General features: G+C 44.1%; 2 protein-coding genes across 2 annotated transcripts in view; one reads left to right on the top strand and one right to left on the bottom strand.

The window, feature by feature from the left end:
* LOC146181507 (uridine 5'-monophosphate synthase-like) overlaps positions 1–8,082 on the bottom strand; it is a 35,373-nt gene extending 27,291 nt beyond the window's left edge. The window contains exons 1-5 of the mRNA XM_084576566.1: positions 7,694–8,082; positions 7,510–7,608; positions 6,397–6,558; positions 3,528–3,631; positions 300–441 (exon numbers count right to left, since the gene is read on the bottom strand). Of these exons, the coding sequence (XP_084432692.1) occupies positions 300–441; positions 3,528–3,631; positions 6,397–6,558; positions 7,510–7,608; positions 7,694–7,825 (639 nt within the window). The 5' untranslated portion in view covers positions 7,826–8,082. The remainder of the gene's footprint in view (positions 1–299; positions 442–3,527; positions 3,632–6,396; positions 6,559–7,509; positions 7,609–7,693) is intronic.
* A 126-nt stretch (positions 8,083–8,208) lies between these two features.
* Positions 8,209–20,195, top strand: LOC146181506 (farnesyl pyrophosphate synthase-like). Its single transcript, XM_084576565.1, has 5 exons — positions 8,209–8,718; positions 9,213–9,507; positions 16,107–16,466; positions 17,830–18,042; positions 19,870–20,195. Exons 1-5 carry the CDS (start codon positions 8,534–8,536, stop codon positions 20,071–20,073), a joined length of 1,257 nt encoding a protein of 418 aa, XP_084432691.1. The 5' UTR covers positions 8,209–8,533; the 3' UTR covers positions 20,074–20,195.
* Positions 20,196–21,811: the final 1,616 nt, after the last annotated feature.

Genomic DNA, 21,811 nt, shown 5'->3' with positions numbered 1-21,811 from the left:
GCCTTTTACGCTATGAGAGGTATGCGCTAAACGAGGCATTCACAATAACCCACTAGGTTATAAATGGCCACCCAGTGCAAATTTAATGGACACCGAGTTGGAGACCTCATACAGCAAAACACAGCTTGACCAAGTATGTCTTAACAACGTTTCTCTGTGCTCTATTTTGCAGGCACATTTGAGTTAGTACTGACACACTATTCAAGACTATATATAACCTAATTTTTCATGTTGCAAAGCTGTTTAACTTAAACTAAATTTTCTGTAGCCACAACTGCCTTCAGCCCTGTCTTACCAACCTTGGTGATTGAAGGCAACAGGAGGGAGGGCACCAGGGGCGCCTTGACTGTCTCCACAAAAGAGGTCACTTCGGTGGCCACGTTCGCCGTTAGCCGTTTCTTTGCCACCAGCTTTTCCATGATGTCAGTGATGCGGAAGATGCTGCATCATCATTCACAGCTACTTTCAGGGGTTGTGAACAGGGCACAGCCTATGTGGCTGGACAGTTCAAGGCAAAAAAAGCAATTCATCAAAGCTTTCACGCCTCCTTGATAACCGCAGACGTTTGATCTTGTCCGCTCGGCAAGGTCTAATACAAACAGCAAAGATTCGCTGCTTTTGTCAGTTTATGCCACCTTTCCTTGACGCTGCATTTCAATGTAGGCCAAATGCAAGAATGCCTGTGTACCAAGGTCTCAGCACACATTAAAGAACTTGAGGCTGGTTGTTGGAATCTAACCAGAGCCCTTTACGATGGCACATTTGATAGTGCATATTTATGCTTTGGCATGTAAAAACCCAGCAATCAATAATAATAGTTTATATACTTCTATGCAGCATGCATACCTTCTGTGCAGTGCACATTGCAATTCAAGACAAACAGCATTAATTACCTACTAAAAAAGAAAACGGCTGGCAACTCTTCTAACACACTGAAGAAAGGAGCCTTACAAGGGCACTAAATGGGAACAGAAGCAAGAGGGTGCATTAGACTGCACTAGACTGATAGCGAAGTTGTTTAAGGATGCTGCCACCATTTCCTTCTGCACTATAAAGGTCATCCCAATGCTGAAGAATGAAATTGCAAAAACTCCACAACCTCTTCCTGCATTTAAACTGCATGCAAAGGAGGAAAGTTGAGGCTACTGGGATGATGTAGGACATCCTGTGTCCTTGGTAAATGGAACAAGGGGAGCGAAAACAAAACTGCTTGAGCTATTCATCAGATGAGTTCTACCAACAGATGGCATCATCGCATAAGTTACAGGACAAGAGCAACAACTTGCACACAAGCTAAACAGTGGCAGACTAGCTCGTGCAGCATCACATCCAACCACACAGAACTTTTGTGTCGCATTTCGACTAGCTATGCCAGCAATTGACAGCCCACCACCCCCTTCCTTCCTCCGAGCTTAGCCTATTACTGTTTTTAGCGCACTACAAGCTGCACATCGTGTATATCTATCCTCCCTCCATATTGGCCGCCACTTATTCAAAACACGCCAGCTCTGTTTGGCAAGGATGCAAATGAACTGGAGAGCCTCTGCTTGACTTGGACTTATGAAGGTACTGCATATGATGGTTTGGTACAGTCTCAGTAGGCAGCAAGTCAGGCTAGCAGCAGTTAGTTTGCTGCAGTGCTTTTGTACCATTTAAACATGCCTCCTCCATCAATATAGAGTTGTATGAAAATTTTGTGAACAAAAACCACGGCCAGAAAATAATGCATGTAGCCAAGCACAGTTTACATAATTTTCTTTGTACACTGGCTACTGTACGTTTCTGACTTTGAGGTAGCAACATTCTGCCGTATTGAAACTTTGGTCAGCAAAACTTACATACATCTGCTACCATGAAGTACAAATACCTTGAAGTGGTGACAAAGTGCTAAAAAAAATGTTAAAAATGTCATTCGATGTGTTTTTTGACCTACTACAAGCCGAATTGACTGACATGCACCTCTCATTTTTGAAAAATGAGCACTCAAAGCTCCTCCCACACAGAGGCTTGGGCTGCAGCCTGCAGCAACTGGTCACAACCACTTAGACGGCGGAACTCGGGTCGGCTCCACTTCTTTCACAGACATTGCCATATTTAAGCCAGTGTAATGGCCATTCTTTTGAAGAACACAGAAAGCATGTACTATGCTGTATTGCAGTTATGGCCTTCCTGTCAATAAACTCTGTAGTCATGGACAGTTTTTGATGCTCGCAACCTCCTGAGCACCTTGCAGTCAAAGGTGCTGCGATAATCGTGGAGTATGTACTACAGTTGACAACCAAAAATTCAGACGCATGATTTTTCAGAAAAGATTGATTATTCGGACTTTTTCAAGGCACCGCAACATGCTCTATACAACTGATGTGTATGAGCTCCTGAAATTTCGGAACCATCAAAGCTGATTGCCCGATTTTTCGGACACCATTCGCATTCACCGTGGCACTACTGCAAATAGCTAAACCTCCATATAACATGTATTGTACAATGTCATTAAACCAGGCTTCAAGGGAGTCAAACGTGATTATATATAGCAAATGTTAAGCTAGAAATACGGAGCCCTTTACGCAGTACGATGCAGTAACTGCACATATGGCCCCGCTGTGTTTTGGGAATGCTTCACCGCACGGCACAAAGCTATGTGGTGAAGCATACTCAAAATGCGGCGGTTCAGCGAACTCACAGTGGCAGGGTTGCCAGCGATGTGCTGATGGCAGTACAGCAATCGAACGTTGGTTGCCGCCCGCTGTCTGTGTAAGCCTTGTACGACGAGACCGCCAAGCATCAAAGCAAGCTACTGACCTCTTCCTCCACCATAGTGGCAATCAGAAGTTTGTGTAAAGTGACCTTTTTTTTACAAAGTTCGATTTTTCGAACTGCCGAATTTCCGGACATTTTCACGGTCCCTAGAGAGTCAGAAAAAATGGTCGCATATATATGGGGCTTAAAATACCAAAGCGATATGGGCCGACATAACGGAGGACAGCAAATTAATTTAGACCATTTGGTGCTTTTCAGCGTGAAATGACATCTTGCTACCAGCAGGCATTTTTGCGTTCCACCTAGCTGGGATTCGATCCGGTGGCACTGAGCCACGGCAGTGGATACCACCCCTTTTGCAGTCAGATCACAGCTAGTACAGTCTAGTTCTGCAATGTACCAAATGCGCAAATGAAGTGACAAGTACGTGCTAGCAGGTGCTAGTTTCACCTGCGACCAACTTTGACTGGTCATGCACACTACAAACTGACTGTTTGTTTCTAGCAAGCGGATCTCAAGGGAAGGTAGAGGAGGAGAGGTGCACATGAGCAGTGCAGCCTTGCAAAAACTAATGGGCTAAATAGCAGCAGCATGGGCAACGCTGCAACAAACTTGCACCTGCAAATTCCTGGGGTCCTCGCAGGAAGAGGAAGAATGTCAGATACAAAGAATTCAGTTGCTTCGATGAACAATATTTCACTACCCCTTAATGTAAAACCCTCTGGCCCGGAACAAAGAGATTGAGCACTCTTGAAAAGTGAATGCTTCACCTGTGCAGGTTGATGTTCCATTTCAGCAGGTTCTCTCGGCCCCCCTGTTCACGGTCGAGGAACACCACTGCATCTGTCACCACCAGCTCGGCTGTGGAGAGTGCCTACAAGAGACCACCAACCATAAGTATTTGGCACCTACGTTCGCATGCACGCCCCAAAATGTTCCTTCAATAAAATTGGTTGATGAACCAGTCAGTACCTCCAGAGAGGCTGCTAAACAGATACTGCCCTTTTACAAATATTCTTCAATTTTTTTTTTTCATGATGCATGTATTTATACTAGTATACAACAGTAGTTGTACTGCCTTTGGAAAAGCTAACCAGGTTACCCTTACCAGTTGTTGCTGTAGTATATTAGTTTTGGTTCTCTCTACATCAAATCAAATCAAATCAAAATTTCTTCACGCTCGTTTAGTACATTGGTTTTCCTGTCCAACCTAAGCACAGTATGCTTGTTGGTTGTTGCATACGATGTTTACTGCACTGTGCGTGTGGATTTCAGATTGACTGTCATATGTAGAGGTGTTTCTTAGAATAAACGGTTGCTCTGCATTCATCTTCTACTACGAGCCTCGGCTATGTTTCTTCAGGGTCCGTAACAAGCCCGATGCTACAGTTGTTATACCAGGAGACTTATTCAATAAGCATTCAGAGAAGAGAGCCATGATGAAGGCTGCTGATCACTGCAGTGCATCTCTGTTGACACGCCGCTTTTTACATGGTTATGCCAGCCTCGTTACTTTTGGCAAGTACTGTAGTGCAAAAAAAAAACTTCCATTTTCACCTACAACACTTCGCAATTTATGATGAAGCTCAAGTCCAACGTTGTCCAAATAAAGATCGGGCCATAGACAAACGTTTTGATATCAGTATCTTCATCACTTTCACAACTCAGTTAATTCATTTACCCTCTTTTTGTTTTTTAACGACACAAAATAGGCAATTTTAGTGCAGTGTGTGTATAAATATTTTTTTTTTCAACCTAAATTTAACATTTTTCTTCATTGCAGCACCTCAGAGTATAGCAAATACAATCCCAAATTGTGAGAAATTTGCACAAAAACTGACAATCTTATTAGAAAACGGTGGCGGTTTAAGCGTAGCTGGAACCTAGCCATACGAGCGAAAGAAAAGTTGTACACAGTTTGACAATTCTAATTACGGGGACGTTGAAGCTACGTTTCAAGAGTAGATGCGATAGCTCCTTTATAACGCCACCTTTTCATTCCTTGATTTTTTTTCTTACACCAGTTTAAGCTAATTTTTTTGCAAAGCAAGGCACTGTCTTCAAGCAAGGTCCCTCGAACCCAGCGAAGTAAAATCTGAAGTTGCGCCCTGAGTAGTAGAGATTACACTCTAATAAATTTACCATAAAATACCGTTCAAACGCCCCCACCCATGCCAGCACCCCCCCTAAACTTCATTGCTAATTACACATTTCCACACTGCACTGAAAAAGCACCCCCACTGCGCGGCACCTCCTCGCTCCCTACTCTTAGTACACACTTCACACAGGTAGCGCTGCCAGCCCCATCCAGTCCAAGAATTCTATCCAATCTCAACTGTCAAAGAGATCACAAACAAAGATGGCACCCGCACGGCGCCGGCTAGTCCGGATATGTGCATGCCCAAAGGCTGACTGCTGGCATCGGATGACCACCGTGAGCAAGACGTACGATGCAAGCGACCAGAGAAGCAGATGGTAGCAGTGCAGTGAGAACCCAGCGTGGCAGCTCGCTGATGTCTCTGAGCACTTCTAACTTGAATCAGCCTAATCAGAGATTAAAAAATTTGTATCCATGTGCACTGCACTAAATATTTTTCTAATGTTAAAAAATTTGTTGCCACCACCTTGAGTTTCGGTGCCATACCAAGACCCCCCCCTTTTCCTGGTGATTTCGGTGCACGAGACGGAGGGCACTTGCTCGGTATTGTGTGGTAGTCAGAAACTGGAAAACAAAGGAAACTAGAACATAGATTTGGCCAGTTACTACATCAGAAGCAAGTATTCAAAATTAGATAAAAATTCATGCTTAAGTTTTGTCAGCGAAAAAAAAAAAAAAAAAATCAACTGCTTGCACACATGCCTTGGAGTACTATGCAGTGCAGTGCCAAGGTTGACCCAGGGCTGCTTTGAGCAAACTTAGTCCACTACACGACTTTTAAATAGCTCAAAACACGCTTGGTACCTTCAAAAGGACCCTGAAAGTGGAGGATGTCTTTAGCTAACGGAAGACAAAAGTTACATGTGGGTGCCTTGTTGATATACCTGGCTGGGTAGATCAATCATCTCTGTCTTAATTAAAATGAGACAAATGGGTGTCATGCTTTCCTCCAAAGCTGTAGCTTGCACCTAGAATGTCAAGCACCTACACCATGAAATCGCGAGAACACAGGCTAGGGCACTGCATCATGTGCAATGTTTTCTGCAACTGTATATTTCCTCTGAAGGCTGATGAAAAAAAACTCGCCAAATCTGCAATTGAAGTACAGTCCTTTTGCTATATACTGAGATATGTTACTTGTCTAGAAGTGGACCGGATTGGTCAGATTGGAGCACTATGCACAATCCTTCAAACTGAACAATTAAAATAGGTGTAGTATACAAAGAGTTAAAGGCATGAGTTAGTTCATTTAACAGCATGTGTTTGCACAATGAACTATGCAGTTGCTTTTCCATCTTTTTGCACCTGTTCCAGACTAATTTGAATTTTCTGTAAGTAGCCTTCCCAAATTAATCAATACTGTGAATCATCAGCACTTTAATATTAATTAACGAGAGCTGCTGTGATTGTGCCCAAGACACTGGCTTTTGCCAACAAGCTGCTCGTAAGTATGTCTTGGTGGATGAGAAGACTGAATATACCTGAGCAATCTCAATAATACTGGAACCACTGCTGACAATGTCTTCAATGATGATGCACTTCTGACCAGGCTGGAAGTTTCCCTCGATGGGACGCTTGGTGCCGTATGCTTTGGTCTCTTTGCGAACCATCACCATTGGTCGTTCTGTTGACATTGACACACACTGCACAAAGGAGGAGGGGCAAGGGGAGACAAAAAACACAAGAGTCTGCTAGTTGACCTTTAGGCGGCAGTGGCCTATACTTACTATTTAAAATGCAAAGAAATCACGAAGAATAGAATCAAAACGCTTCCATACCTCGTCCCTACAACTCATACCCCAACATAGCTTCTGCACTAGACCTCGAAGAAAACATTTGTGTCAAGTCACAATTTTGTTTTTATTTTCGAGATAAAGTCTGAATCAGCTAAGAAAAATAGTACTAGTAGATTAGTGGCTACCATGTAAAGGTAGTATGTTTCATTTTAACTTTTTTAAGTGCAGCTCTTGGCAATCTTGCTTGTATTAACACAGCAAACAATGCATCAGGCCAGCTAAGCATATCCAGATAAAGGCAAGTACCGTTCTATTCTGCTGACATTCCAACACTGTGATACATGCTATGGAGTCAAACTTACTCTATTTAAATGTCTTTTCATAACACTCCTACATTACTGTAATCTCATACGGGGTACATCAACATCCATTAACCCTTTTACATGTTAAATGGCCTTTTTCGTTTCAGACTACGTGTCAGTAAATTTTCAAGTTTTCAGGATGCCTCTATTGAACATCATGTGCTACGGTTTCGTGGTTTACTGCAATCATTATTTATGATTACTCCATCCTTTTTCCTGAGCCTGTAGCAACATTTGTTTGCCTCTCCACATCATTCTAACTGCTGCTACAGTGCCATTGTTAACAGAAGCCAGCCAAGACTGTTGAAGCGTTTTCTTGTACTTTTATGCAGGTCTATTTAATAAATATGTGTATCTTATTCCTCGCAACATTCCCATCTGAAGCCAGTCAGCTACGAGAGCAAATAAACAATGAAGTTTTTTGTCAATTTCTTATTAATGGGCTGAGCTTATTTTAAGAGCGAACGCGCCATGAGCACTCCAAAAAGAAACTCACCGTGGCGATCGGAAGCGCCGTGTATGGAACCCCGCACAGCAGATCACCCTGTATATTGTCTTCTTTGATCTTGGCGACGACAGCATCTGCGATGTCATGCTGAAATGTATGAATTATTATTCAGTTCGCATTTCAGCCACGGCTTCAGCCACGTACCGAACAAGTTAGGTCGGAACGCACTTACGAGGAGTTTAGGGTGGCTCACGGAGACTCGAAGGTCTACGTAAAACGGCGAAGTGATGCCACTCTTCAGGGTGAACGAGCCGAACTTTATTGCCCCAGCGTCCACTAGGTCACATGCCAAGCTGTCTGCCATGATCGAAGAGAACCAACACGTGAGCGGGCCAAAGGATGCTTCTCGACGCTAGCACGGCTCAGTCTGGGCGTCGGCCGAGAAGCGGAATAGGTAGAACAAAGATGCCGGGCGATGAGCTGAGTCTAATTGCGTCTGTCTGGATATCCGCTGGGATACGAACCAAGTACGAACCTCAGATAGCCCGCGCACAAGACCGCAGAACCGCCGGTGCTGCCGGCGAATACGCGCGTCACGTCACTCACGTGGTGGACGTGCGGCGGACGTCGACGGAGCGAAGCAAGGAAAAGTTGCCATAGCAACGCTACAGCTTCTTTTAATCGTAATGATGATGTTTAAAGCTCGCATTCAAGGCTCCGAGGCCGGTCGCATCCAAGTGGAAGTCCGTCGCCGTTGGTTTGCGTTTGGATTGGGCACCTTGACCTTGGCACTTTGGGTTGTATCCTCTGTGTTTCAAGGTTTCAAGGCTCTGGCATGATCTAGCACGGAGTCGCAATTTCAGCCTTCAGCTGGCTGCTGCTTTTCGTACAGTGGTCGCCAGAATAGGAGGATCATCGGCGGGTCATCAGCCTTCGACATAAATTCCTACAGAGGCCAAGGTTGCAGAGGCCATCAACCTCACATGCGGGAGAGGAAGCTAACGTTTGACAGCTAGGTGCACCGTTTGTTAAGCAGGTGTGCGATAAACAAGTGTGTTTGTGATTATCGGGTATGTGGAATCTGGCAGCGACAGCGTTACGTGGTTGGTCGCCACGGTGCAGCTTGTCTATCGGCACGCTGTCTGCATCCCGTCGGCGAACCCAGTTACTCATGCGGACCACATGCGGCAGGCTGGACAGGTCTCTCGCAGCTGCAGCTTGCGCCGCTCAACACACATCGGCAGCATCGAACAGCAAGTACGCTTAACTCCCCTTCATATGGGATAGCCCTTTATCATTGCAACACCTCGTAAGAACGCTAGTATGACAGCGCATAAGGATATGCCGTTTGAACAACGCACTGGAGCGATTGACTGGCAATACATCATCGGGCATACTGTTTTCCTCATTTGCTCTCTGCTAGCAAACGAAAAGCAAACGGAGACAAACGTTCTACTGATTTCACAGTTATGTGTTGTGACTGGCGTCCAGAGAATATTGTAGCCTACTGCATGCATGTATGCATGCGTTGCGAAATGCTTTGGTTGGGAAAGGGCCCCACATGCAGGCAGTTCTCTCCGGCAGCGGGCTGCTGCTGCAGCACAAACAAACGCAAGAGCAAAGGGGCGCCGGCCGCTAGAAACCTTTCCTTGTTCCTGAAAGCGTGCTTTCTAAATAAGAAAACAAACGCCCATTTGTGCTAGCTGCCGTGCCTTCCGCCTCCTGTAGTGTGTCGATCGTCTTCCTCGCAGTCCAGACAGCATGGCGAGCGAGCGGCGACCGAGGCTGCCTCGGGTGTGCTCGGCTAACGACCTGCGTGTGCGTGAGGCGCGGGAAGACCTCACGAAGACCATGCTGGGCATGGACTTCGGCGAGCCAGCGCTGGCCGAGGCCATGGCAGCCCTCCGCAAGGCGGTTGAGTACAACCTTCGTGGCGGCAAACGTGTTCGACTGCTGGCCGTGGTACAGACGTACGAGCTGCTGGCCGAGGAGGATGACGTCCCACACCTGCATCTGGCCTGCCTGGTTGGCTGGTGCGTCGAACTGGTAGGATACACAGCGCGCATAGCTGCTTCGGAATCTGGTTTCCTGCATACACATCTTCGTGATTATAACACAGTTCATAACGACAACTATGGGTCATGAGACACAAGAGTTTTTCTTTGAAGTACTGGTTTTCGGTTGTGTATGCTGTAACACTGAAGTCATGTAGTGCTCTCAGCACATGTGTTGCGACTTCTCTGACTGAGTATATATGCATGAGCATGCAACAGTCACAAGCAATTTCAACCAACAATCTCTTCATGTTGCAAGTACGTTAAAGAACCCCAGGTGGTCGAAATTTCCGGAGTCCTCCACTACGGCGTCTCTCATAGCCTGAGTTGCTTTGGGATGTTAAACCCCACAAAGCAACCAACCAATCTTCATGTTGCCTTTTCTATCCTCTTGGAATACAAAATAGACAGGAGTCAGTAGCTTGCTCTACATTCGCAGCATACTACGCAAGGCTTTAAAGATTTAAGCTCATCTCTGGAAATGAACTATCGCTATATCACTGTAACTTTTCCAACTTGACATTTCTATGTGAGCCAGATAGTTGTGAACCTGTTGTGTTGAGTGCTGATAGGAACTAGCAGAAACACAAGTGCTGGCATTTGCAGTTCAGAGATTGTCTTGTAGGCAACATCTTTACATTTGTGCAACGATATGTTCTCATGCTTATGTACGCATTCATGTGTGTATTTCGAGCATTGCCTTGTACAAGTGTCCCACTCTGTAGAGTAGGCACAAAGCATACTTCATCCTTTTAGGTGAAGGTCTTAGCACCAGGACCACTAGCACTGTGATTAGGATTGCCAGCATTCTTAGCTACTACTTGCTCACTCTGGCCTTTTTTGACTTTACATAGTTATTATAGTCGTCATTTCTCTTATATTACCATACCTTTATGTTGGTTCAGTCATCAAGTAGGCATGTGCTTCCACGTAGCAAGGGCTGAATTACGCATGATCACATTACAAAAACTCTCACAAGCTTGTCAATTAGGCCTGCTGTTATTGGTCTGATAACCAATCGGAGTTGGGTCAAGTGGTCGGTTAGTGACAGATTTGGGGCAGGTCTGTGATTGTTGCATAATACAGCTCCAGATTTCTGCACTTCTTAAAGGAAACAGTTTGAGGGCCCACGCGGCTTTCAGGAGTGAAGAAGATAGCCTTAGGGAAGCAGTAGCATTATACCTGAGACTCTTTTTGAAGCTTGTGAAGCAGTTTTCGGGCAGTGCTGGCACGTTGAAAGAATTAGCACTTCTGCTAAGATTCTATTGAGCTTGCCATTTTTCTCATCATATTTGCAATGTAGATATGCTGCACCACTAACGGCTAAATACTGGAATGAACAAGCTGTGTGGATGGACAGTCAGTAGATAGTAAAACTGCTGCCGGCCACTATTGCAAAAATTATGAGCTGCATTCAATTTAATGGACGTTGTGTCCCAAACACTGGTCTGGCATTGGCTTGTGGTACAGATTTTAAAATAGAAGTAAATTAGTTGTGTCGCCCATTACTGTTAACTTGGTTGCATTTAAATTACATGTAACCTTCCTGGAAGCTCAAACTGTGGAATTCATAGTTCTAGGCCAAGGCTTGCACGAAAGAAGCATTTATTCACACATCTTGTTATTCTGCTTCCTGAACAACTATGTGATGAATCGAATCAGTTGAACGTGCAGTGCAGTTAATAATCATGTCTGCCGTTGTTATCACAGATAAATAGCAATGGCCAAAAGCTAGGAGTTTTTGTATACAGAGTTGTCGTGCTGAGCAACTTTCCCTTTACACAGATGCCACGTCTGTGTTTTCAACTTGCATGAATTGTCTTTCGCTTACTCATTCACTGAACGAGCCTGATGACCTTGGCTGGAGGCAACTACTCAGAGCTAAACATAGGCTCTGCAGGGAGAAAGAAGGGTAGTGCTCGCACAGCACCTGGCTTTCCTGCTTTGTGAGGCTACGCTTCATAGCTTGTAATGGTTTGTTTTTTGGAGAACTGAACTCAGCAGACTGTGATGGCCTAGAGTGGTTTATTTTTGGGGTAAAAACTGAAAAACAAGGAACAGTAGGGCATTTTGCTTGTCTCACTGATTAATTTTTAGGTCACTTTCAAACATCTGCCCCCTTTGCTTGCCATGGGTGAAAGCCTGGGTTTCTCTAAATACAAGTCATCTGTGTTCTTGTTGAATACGAGTAATCAGTTTGTGCGGGGTTACTTTTACTGCTTTGAAATACATGCAAAATAACCATGTTCAGTAGGCCATCAATTTATTGTTAGCTCCTGTATAAAACTACTTTGGGCATCATATGGGTGTACAAATGTTTAAATGTTATACACAAATCAAATATGGCGGTTATTAAAAAAAAATATGTAAATATTGAATCTTTTCATGTCAGAAAAAGAGAGAGAGTGAGAGACAAGCATTACTATTCCTACCATTATTATTTCCCAAAAATTAAAGAAAGCTAGAATAATTTAGCATGGTACAAAACAAACCATGTTGGGCATATAAATCTGTACTGCTTTGATTAGGTGGCATAAATCTCTGAAATGACAGCAAAAACTAGCATGGTCCTATGGTAAAAGCTCATTATTTAGGATTTAAGGAGACTGAACAAATTTAGTTAACCATTCGAAGATCATATTAAATACCCCTCCTCTGTTCCTTTGAAGAGAAAAAGCAACTGCTTCACAACACAGTGAAGCAATGAGAGGTGGCTCCATTGCACAAGCAGTTTCAGCATGCTCGGAGAAAAACTCGCCGGACGTAAACAAGGGGAACGCTCGTTGGCACCATAAAGAGACAAAAAAAAATGTCCAGCCGTGGCACGCAGCTGGTTTTAGACAGCTGGCAAATAAGGATGACAATTCGCTCCATAAATTTTATTTCACTTGCTGAAGCAAGAAGCAGCAAATCCAGCTGAGATTTGGCCAGCTGGAGGGCAGGTTACACACATGCGCACACACACACACACACACACACACACACACACACACACACACACACACACACACACACACACACACACACACACACACACACACACACACACACACACACACACACACACACACACACACACACGCGCGCGCGCACGCAGTGGGTCTTTTTTAACTGTTATTCCAAACTCTGTGAGGGGTATGTTAGTGCAGGTGGATTGTACAGGTGCAGACATAAGTAAACGGAGCACTCTTTTTTGTTCAAATTAAAATCGCGCCTTCTGCATTGTAGATAAGAAAATAATATTCGTCCAAGTGAAAAGGCACTGGCGTCTACTACCGGTTTGCACATACCACTACTGCCAGTTTCAGTTGTGCATTTTTTCGCAAATTTTAGGAGCAAATAGCATGCTCCATTCACTTTTGTCCGCACTTGTGCAGCAAGGTGGACGTTGTGTACATACATGATAGAGCTCTGTAATTAAGTAATTAATTATATAATGAACTTTTCACAAGCCTTATTAACTAATTAAGTTTACTAGTTGATCAAATTAAAAAAATAGCAAATGACATTCATTAATAAATTTTATTTAATTATTTGCTTAGTTACTGAGCTCTATCACATACATAATGTTCACCTTGTTATGCAATCCACCTGCACAGATGTATCTCTCGCAGGGTTTAAAATGACGACCTATGAACAGCGAAAAAACATCCAGTACAAGTACGCACATACATGTATGTACGTATCTGCATATATATACCGGGCGTCATTTATTTTTTTTTTCAACTATTTACAGATCATTATTTTGAACACTTCCAGAGATATATGGTGCAGTCTGTGTAGGTGGATTGTGCAGCAAGGCGTGCATTATGTGCCTAATAGAGCACAGTGATTAAATGATTAATGAACTAAAATTAAATAAACATTTTACTTGTGATTTCAGAGGCCAACAATATATTGGGATATTGAAGGCCATTAACATAAAAGCTGACTCCTGTTTTTCTTTTTTTTTAAATTTTGCGGCAATGCAGTTCAATATATTTAACATTAAAGACATGCGATTCTTAACTCATAAACTTTGCTTCCTGCAATTTCTCATACAGGAGGTAAGGAAACTATCCACCTATTTTATGTTATAGAAGCATTTAATGTTATTTCTGTGACAATACTACATCCAATGGTGGCCTTTTAAAAATGTGCATAGCTGGAAGCCAACTTCACGAGCTAATAAAGCATACTTTTGATGTTACATATTTTGAAATGCATTGCCGATAAAGAAAACCTGGCTCAGTTTGTATGTTGACAGCCTATAATTTTTCAATATAATGTTGACCCTTAAAATAAAAAGTAAAAAAGGTGATTGGTGGTTAGTTTATTTTAGTTAGCTAATCATCTCATCCCCGAGGTCTGTCATGTACATAATGTTTGCCTAGCTGCACAATCCACCTGCAAAAATCACATCGACGTGTATTTCACTCTATCTGCTAACAGTTCAAAAAAGCACCCAGTATATAATAAGTTCAGGATTCTTGTATTGTTTCACCAACTTGACTCAATCTGTCCACCTTAGAGACTTCCATGCAGAAACCTGTAAGAATTCTTTCCTGCATGTCACAGTTGACCCAAACGAGATTGCAGAGGTCTCGCTAGGAGACGTGAAGGAGACAGGATGGGTGCTGTGGGTGTGGGTGTTAAGTGTGAAATGCTTCTTTGAAAGATCAAACCATGCATAAACTGCATGCTCTTCTTTATGATTGTTCAACATTAGTGGTTGGTCACCCTGGTTTCTCGAAATCTGGCATGTGGGGGCCAGCATGAGGAATTTCGCATTAGTCAACAGCCGGACACAACTCCAGAATGAAGCGTCAGATGCACCTCAAAGGAAGCCTTTCAGCCAACGGCGTCGACCAGCTTTCGTGACATCATGGATAAATAAATACTTTAGACTTGCTAGTATGGCATCATAAGGTATGGCACATAAAAGAAAAATCACGATTTAATATTAGCCACAGCATCATTGAAAATCAGTTTTTGGGGCCTCGTTAGAGGGTCACCTAATGCTTTGTGCTTAAGCTGTATCCAACTACTATAGTAACACTAGCAGCATCTGAGTGTGATTGCTCCATGAGATAAACGATGGAGAAAAGGAACAGGGAGGGTGCCCCTGTGCTATTTTCCTCACGCTTGGAAGTGATACCTTATTCCATGGGGGAAATTTTCACATGTCATGGTTGTTTATGAGTCGGCGGTCGAAAGCTTTTGAACATTAGGAAATTTTGAAGTCAAGAGTTTGACGGAAGCCCGTCTGGTCGGGATGGGACATGACGAAAAATAAACGACACCGACCAAAAGAAGAAAGATGGAATTAGATGGAATGGTGGAAAGATGGAATCTTTCTTCTTTTGGTTGGTATCGTTTATTTTTCGTCTTTAGGAAATTTTCAGATATCTATTTTATTGCGAAAGCAATACTATGCCAGGTTTCAGCCCGTCGCGTAATCCGTGGCCGCAGTCACGAATGACCTTAAACAGCCACGAAGAACGCTCGGTCACGCGCAGCTAATGCATTCGCTCCATATTCGGTTCAGCAGTGTTGAATCCTTTTTGGTGTTTGATATGAACATATTCTATTCATGTTCAAAATTCTAAATGTTTACACACTCGTAGAGATTATCAGCTGTCAGGTTACATTCTCTGCAAAGCTAAAGCATTTCGTATTCATTTCCCTGTAGTCCGGATGTCAGAATTAAGTAGGGCAGTGCTATAAAGGGTGTAGCAATTTTCTAAGGGTGAAAATATCTGCACATGTGTAACTGTACTGACTAATGTGAACATGATTTGAGTCGTCAACATTCATTCTGCACAACACCCATTATCACATAAATTGTCCGGCATTAACATGTGAATCCACGGTGGTGAGGATGCAAAAGAAAAAAAAGAGGAATTCCCCTCTACCTTCAGGAAAAGGAGGGAGGCAGTGGCTGGCGTGAGGGAGGGAAGGAGGGATACGGCGGTAGCCAATCACTCGAGGAATGGGTAGGATGGCGAGGGGGGTATGACGTATCATATTGTGATTGATAGACAGAGCAGCTGCTCTGCCTGGTGGGTGGTTGTTGATGCTGATTCATATTCTGTTGCACAAAGAGCGTTGATTGCTTTTGAATTTTCTGTCCCACACGTGCGTATTACATTGAACAGAGATTAGGACTGTCACAGATGTGTGAAGTTGCATTGTGGGTAGAGCAAATGGCCATGCATGTTCCAAACATTCCATTCAAATTTGTGCCTTGTAGCAGTACTAGGTAACACATCTGAGGCTGTATGTTTATTTGAGTGCATTTTTAATGCAAAATCGCTCATACGGACGCCAAAGCCAAGCAAGAATCTTGCCAATGATCATTCTACCCGGCTCCCAATTGGACCACCACATTGTGACGTCACAGTTCACATGTCCCGGTGTGGGTAAATCAAACAATGTTTTCACGCAGTATCAGCAGTCTGACCTGGTTAAACCGTAGATAATTTTTCGCTTTGGCAGCAGAGCACGTAACGAGTTTGCTTTTAAATGCATCATATCTTGCACTACTCCTGTTGTCAAAGCTTTCACTAGAAGTGGCGTGCTAAGCAACTCCACCACCCTGCTGTCTTGCAGCTGCAGTGCTACTTTCTGGTCCTGGATGACATCATGGATGGCTCAACGATGCGCCGCGGACAACCGTGCTGGCACACGCTGCCCGACGTCGGACTGCGGGCCGTCAATGACGCACTATTCCTTGACAAGGCTCTGGGCTGGGTGCTAAGACAGCGTCTTCGTTCGCTGCCCTGCTACGTGCCCCTGCTGGAGCTATTCCACGAGGGTGACCTTCGCACTGTGCTTGGGCAGACACTGGACATGGTGGCTGCCGCCGCTGATGGCGCGGGAGAGAATGCGGTCGATCGCTACTGGGCAACGGTCACGTTCAAGACAGCCTTCTACTCATTTGCACTGCCTATTCGTGCTGGTATGCTGCTGGTAAGTTCTCTTCACATTTTGTCACTTAATACCCTTCCGTGATGAGGCAGTGGTTAGGGCGCTCGACTTCTGTGCCCAAGGATGCGGGGTAGAAACCTGGCTGCGGCAGCCGCTTTTCAAAAGAGACAAAAATAAGGCGCTCGTGTGCTGTGCGATGTCATTGCACGTTAATGAACCCAAGGAGGTCAAAATTTCCATAGTCCCCACTATGGCGCCTCTCATAGCCCGAGTCGCTTTGGGACGTTCCCCGTAAACCAAACCAAACCACGTTTTTTGTCACTTAATGCTTCAGATCAGAGACAGAGAAATGCAAAATGCCTGTTTTTTGACAAGTGCAATGATTAAAGTTCTGCACCAAATTCAGCTCATTGCCCTGCGTTGTGCCTGAATGCCATATCTTGGGTGGAAATTAATGCAAACCCTTGTCAGGTGAGGACTGAAAGTTGAGAAGAAAAAGAAAACGCATCTAAAATGAGGTTTTTGTTGTCAGCAGTCATTTTGATCAAGCCTTTGACTTTGTTGTCTGGTTAACTTCAATTACCTGCCCTATGCATTTGTGCCTTTCTGTGAGGGCTGTGTTGCATGCGTATTCTCGCAAATAACTTGTACCTTTGCCTGTATTTACTAATTTAACTCTCTATTCAAGCTGTACGCTGTGTGTCTGAAGGTATACTGTCTGTGCTGCAAACTTAGAAAAAAAAAGAAAAGACAATATGAAGGACACTTAAGCTCGACTTTTAAGGGTATGTCAGGATAGCGTAGGCAACCACCTGACGTATAAAGCCCCACTTTAACCGAGATTATGAGCTTGCCTGCATGGCCCAAGAGTATTGGGCCTGACTCGGCATCCAGTGTCACTGGAAGGTTGATTCTTATTCGACATTCCCACCTCAAACGAGCAACCTGAATTGGCAGGTCCTCCCAACTTTCTGATATCATGTAGTCACATTAAGTCACACAAAACTTATTGAACAATCAGTTCTTGGTCGTGCCAACTGCCAGTTACTACCTGCAAGTACCATTCCCATAATGTTTCGCTTATAACACCAGCACCGACACGGGACTTCCCGACTAACGGTACCTTTAACACTATCACGTTAAAATGCACTAATGTTGACTCGCTTGTCACCGCAGAGGCATGCATTTCTGAAGAAACGCGGAGGAAGATTTCCAAAGGTTGTGAGAACAAGCATAGGATGAGCTGATTTGATTGGCTGCTGACTCTGTCATATGTGTCATAGACCTTACATAATTTCTAACAGAGGACTTCTTTGCACCCAAGCAAAGCTTCCCCACCAGACAGAGAACTTCAACTTGTTCTCTCAACATACTGCGAAAGAGAGGATTCTGCATTCTTTCGCAGGCCGGCATCGAGGACAACGGGCTGCACAAGCAGGCACAGGAGGTGGCCCTTGCACTCGGACGCATCTTTCAGGTGCGTGACGACTACATAGACTGCTTTGGCACCGTCGAGGACATTGGAAAAGTGGGCACCGACATCGTTGATCACAAGTACTCCTGGCTGCTGGTCACGGCCCTTCAGCTAGCCTCACCCAAACAGGCTGAGGTCATACAGGTATGCACCATATCAGAAGACACTATTACCTTCACCGCACTTCCCTCATTTACAAGCCAAGCAGTGCCTTTCAGTTTCTGTGCTACCGTATGTACAGTACGGTCCACTGTTAAAGGCAACATGACACCAGGTGGCTGCAGCGCTTTGCAAAACTCGCATGCGCAGTAACCACCGCCAGCTGTTCTTCCCCATCTGCACATGGTGCCGCCAATTCTCCTCAGTTGCCAGTGGCAGCGCATTGCGAAGTGTGTAGACCATGTGATCGTACGTTCCTTTAACAGTGGATCGTACTGTACTCAAGTGGGGAGGGAGTCCTTTTCAAGAGGTGCCAGTCACGGTGCCTGCAGGCGTTTATATCGTCACTCCAGAAATGGGGAGTGAATGCACTCAGTTCTTTACGGAGTCCTAGGCAGGAGAGAATTTCCTGGCCGAACTGCACAGGGTTTTCCTAATCAAAGAACAAACCGCTTGTTCCTAATGTGTCCCCCTTAACTCAAGGCTGTAGGTGGCACTAAAGCAGCAACAACACTGGTTCTCCTTTGTGCTGTCTGGTGTTAATTACTTGTTAATTGCTCACGCAGTTAAGAACATTACATCTTGCTGTGTTTATGTGAAAAAGCTGAATTGCAGGAAAAATAAAAATAGTCGAAATTTGCAGAGCCCTCCACTAGTGACCTCGGAGCCCACGTCGCTCTGGGACGTTAAACCCTATCAACCAAACTAAACCGCACTCACTGCGAGAAGGAGTTGGCCAGTCGTACATTATGTATGCCCAAGATGCTTATTTACATTTGGCTGAACATTTCGACTTCCCCATGGTTTTGCAGTTGTGCAAGGGGTTGATGATCGTAGCAAATCTTGGTCATAGAAGTTTGCAGTAGTCATCACATTCAACGAAGTTGGCACTGAATTCGTGTTCTTTCACTCTTAAGATGATTCACTTGATTTTAAGGAGAAATAAGGGCGTGAAAACTTTTTATACTAGCATGCAAGTGCAAAATAGAATGTTGATTTCCAATACCTCATCAGGAACAGAAGATATGACAAAATAGTGGCCATTTCTTATTGGCCATTATGGTAATTTCTCATTAATAAAGGCCTCTTTTAGGAAGATGCACTCAGTTAAAAAAGATTTATCACAGATGCTTAAGCTAAAGAAATTCATATAACATGATTTTCTTGATCATAAATAAAAACCACAGCCGGAAAGAAAAAAGTATGTAGCAGTAATTAGCCAAAATTTAGCCTAATTGCTAACATATCACAATTAAGGAAAACAAAAAGGAAAGCTTTAGGTTGTGCAGTGGCATGTTCCTAAAAGAGGTGTTTTTTAACGAGGCACCACCATAATGGCCCGTAAGAAATTACCAAATTAAGATAGTTATTTTGCCATTTCTCCTCCTAGAGTTGAGAAATTTCAGATCCAAATGCATATTTGAAATCGGCATTCTATTCTGCACTTGCATGCTAAATTTTAATGATATTTTGAAAAATGAAACTCTTGAAGTCCCTCATACCCCAGTAAAGTGCAGCGTTGGTACAGCAAGACTCCATTCACTTCAAATTGGCCCTATCTGGGAACACTTCACTAGCTCCCTTGAAAAGGGAAAGTGGTAAAACTTAAGCACACTGGCAAGGGCAGCAGTTCTTGTCAAGTCTCTAAATCAACCAGGCAAGACTTTTTGTACTGAGGAAAAAAAAAACAAACAAAACAGGTCAATCCACACACAAGTAACATAATAAAAATATGTGTGGGAAATAGTGACAATGATCCGCCAGCTGAAAGCAAACGCACCCATGCCATAACCAGTGCCGTCTTCCTTGCAGGCACATGTGGGTCGTGGTGTCCCTGGTGGCAGCGATGAGGCTGCAGTGAAGGCTGTGTACAGAGAACTGGATCTCCCAGGCCACTATGCAGCGTATCGCGAGCGTGCCCTCAACGAGCTGAATGCCCAAATCGAACGCCTGACTCCAAAGCTGGCCGAAGTGTTTAGTCTTCAAAGGGATGCACTACTTAGACTAGACTCTTAGGCGCCATGCTCTTCTCCTCCTGCCCACTCAGTTTTGTAAGATTTGTAAGATTAACGAACAATGGACCTTATATATGTGCTCTGGAAGTACTGATTAAAAAAACTAACTCATTTATGTGCTTACACCTGCCTTTGGTTTCGGGTATTTTTCTTGCAGCATGCTCTCTGTACTTGAACCTGTATTTCAGGCTGGTTATGATGACAGGTCACACCACTTACTGGCAGGTAGTGCGGCATTGCAGTTTTACTGTTTTGTGCATTTCACATTCGACTGCTGTGGTCAGTTAAAACTTGTGTACGGAGTAATGCCACACACAGTTCCTATCCACCATGGAGGATTCCCCTAAGTATCTGACCAACACTTTTCCCACTTCGCTATTCGCTCTCACCCTACCATCTGTTCTGCTGACTGTCCTGGTTAGCTCAGTTGGTAGAGCAACTGCCCCGGAAAGGCGGTGGTTCTGGGTTCGCTCCCCGGAGCAGGACGAATTTTTCTTTAACTACAAAGTTTCTGAGGAAGCTGGATAGCTTTTCTTTCTAGCCGTATGTCTGCACTTGGGTAGATGTCAATGAGTAATTACTCCCTTATTACAAATCTACTCCACCTTGGGGGATTCCCCTAAATATTTGACACAGCCTCTTTAACAGAAATTAAGGTGTTCCTAGTTATCTAAATAAAAAAACCATCAGACCAAACTATAAGTTCAAGATCTGCGATTTGTTTGGTACAGTAAAATATTGAAAGCTGATTCTGTTCACTATTCAGCAGCGTAATATACTTGCAGCATGCCATGCCCTACTATACTATGCGTGAATGCTACAAAATCCCTGACCAGTTCATATGAAAGCATTCATGAAGACGAGGAATGAGACAGACAAACGCAACATTCCGCATAGCAGCCTTGAGCACTACTATAATGCCTAGAATAGATTGCAGGCACTATAGTAGTGCTCTAGGCTACAGTCGTGCTTTGAATGCTTTACATCATTCTTAGTGGTGTGGGAGTGCGGCCGTAACATAGCTTCTTGGTTGCAGATTCAGCTGTATACACCGTGAACAGTTTGCGATGGCCCCAAATATGCTGTGCGCAGGAAGTTTGGCACAGCCCGCATGTCACGCAGCCATAGATACAGTAGAGTCTCGTTAATATGATCTCGTAAATTCGAATAATTAGAACTAGAAACGCGGCCCGGCTGGCATCCGTACAAGTCTATGCCGTTGGACGCTCGTTAATTCACACATGGGTAGGCTCGCTCCAGTTAATTTGAACAGGCGATCACGTCGAGGTACAACCCGCACAGACACCAATCATCAAAAGAGACTTGCGGCGGCTGAAAAATGTCAGTGCACGTTAAAGAACCCCAGGTGGTCGAAACTTCCAAAGCCCTCCACTATGGCATCTCTCATAGCCAGAGTTGCTCTGGGACAAACCTCGCAAACCAAACCAAGTCCCCTTGACCACTAACAGGCCTTCGTGAATGCCTTTCCCATGCTTCTGCACAGATTTTTTTTCATTTCGGCGATACCTCTTGTCAACCCCTACGATTCATATCACCAAGGTTTCACTGTATAAAATTTGTAGAAACCTCAGGACAGGTAGGGCACAATTTAAGCAGCGAGGATGCTAATAGGAGAGACCATTGCTTAAGTTTCAGCTCTGTTTCTCAAGGTTTCAAAACTCCAAATATCAAATGCCAGTTAGGCTGGCTTCCCCACACAGCACTACCTGCATGCCATG

Source organism: Amblyomma maculatum, chromosome 8 (assembly GCF_055883805.1).
Source record: "Amblyomma maculatum isolate TAMU_Amacu chromosome 8, ASM5588380v1, whole genome shotgun sequence".
Classification (NCBI taxonomy): Eukaryota; Metazoa; Arthropoda; class Arachnida; order Ixodida; family Ixodidae; genus Amblyomma; species Amblyomma maculatum.
Note: the sequence above shows the minus strand (reverse complement) of the source record. Positions and strands in the feature narration are given on the sequence as shown.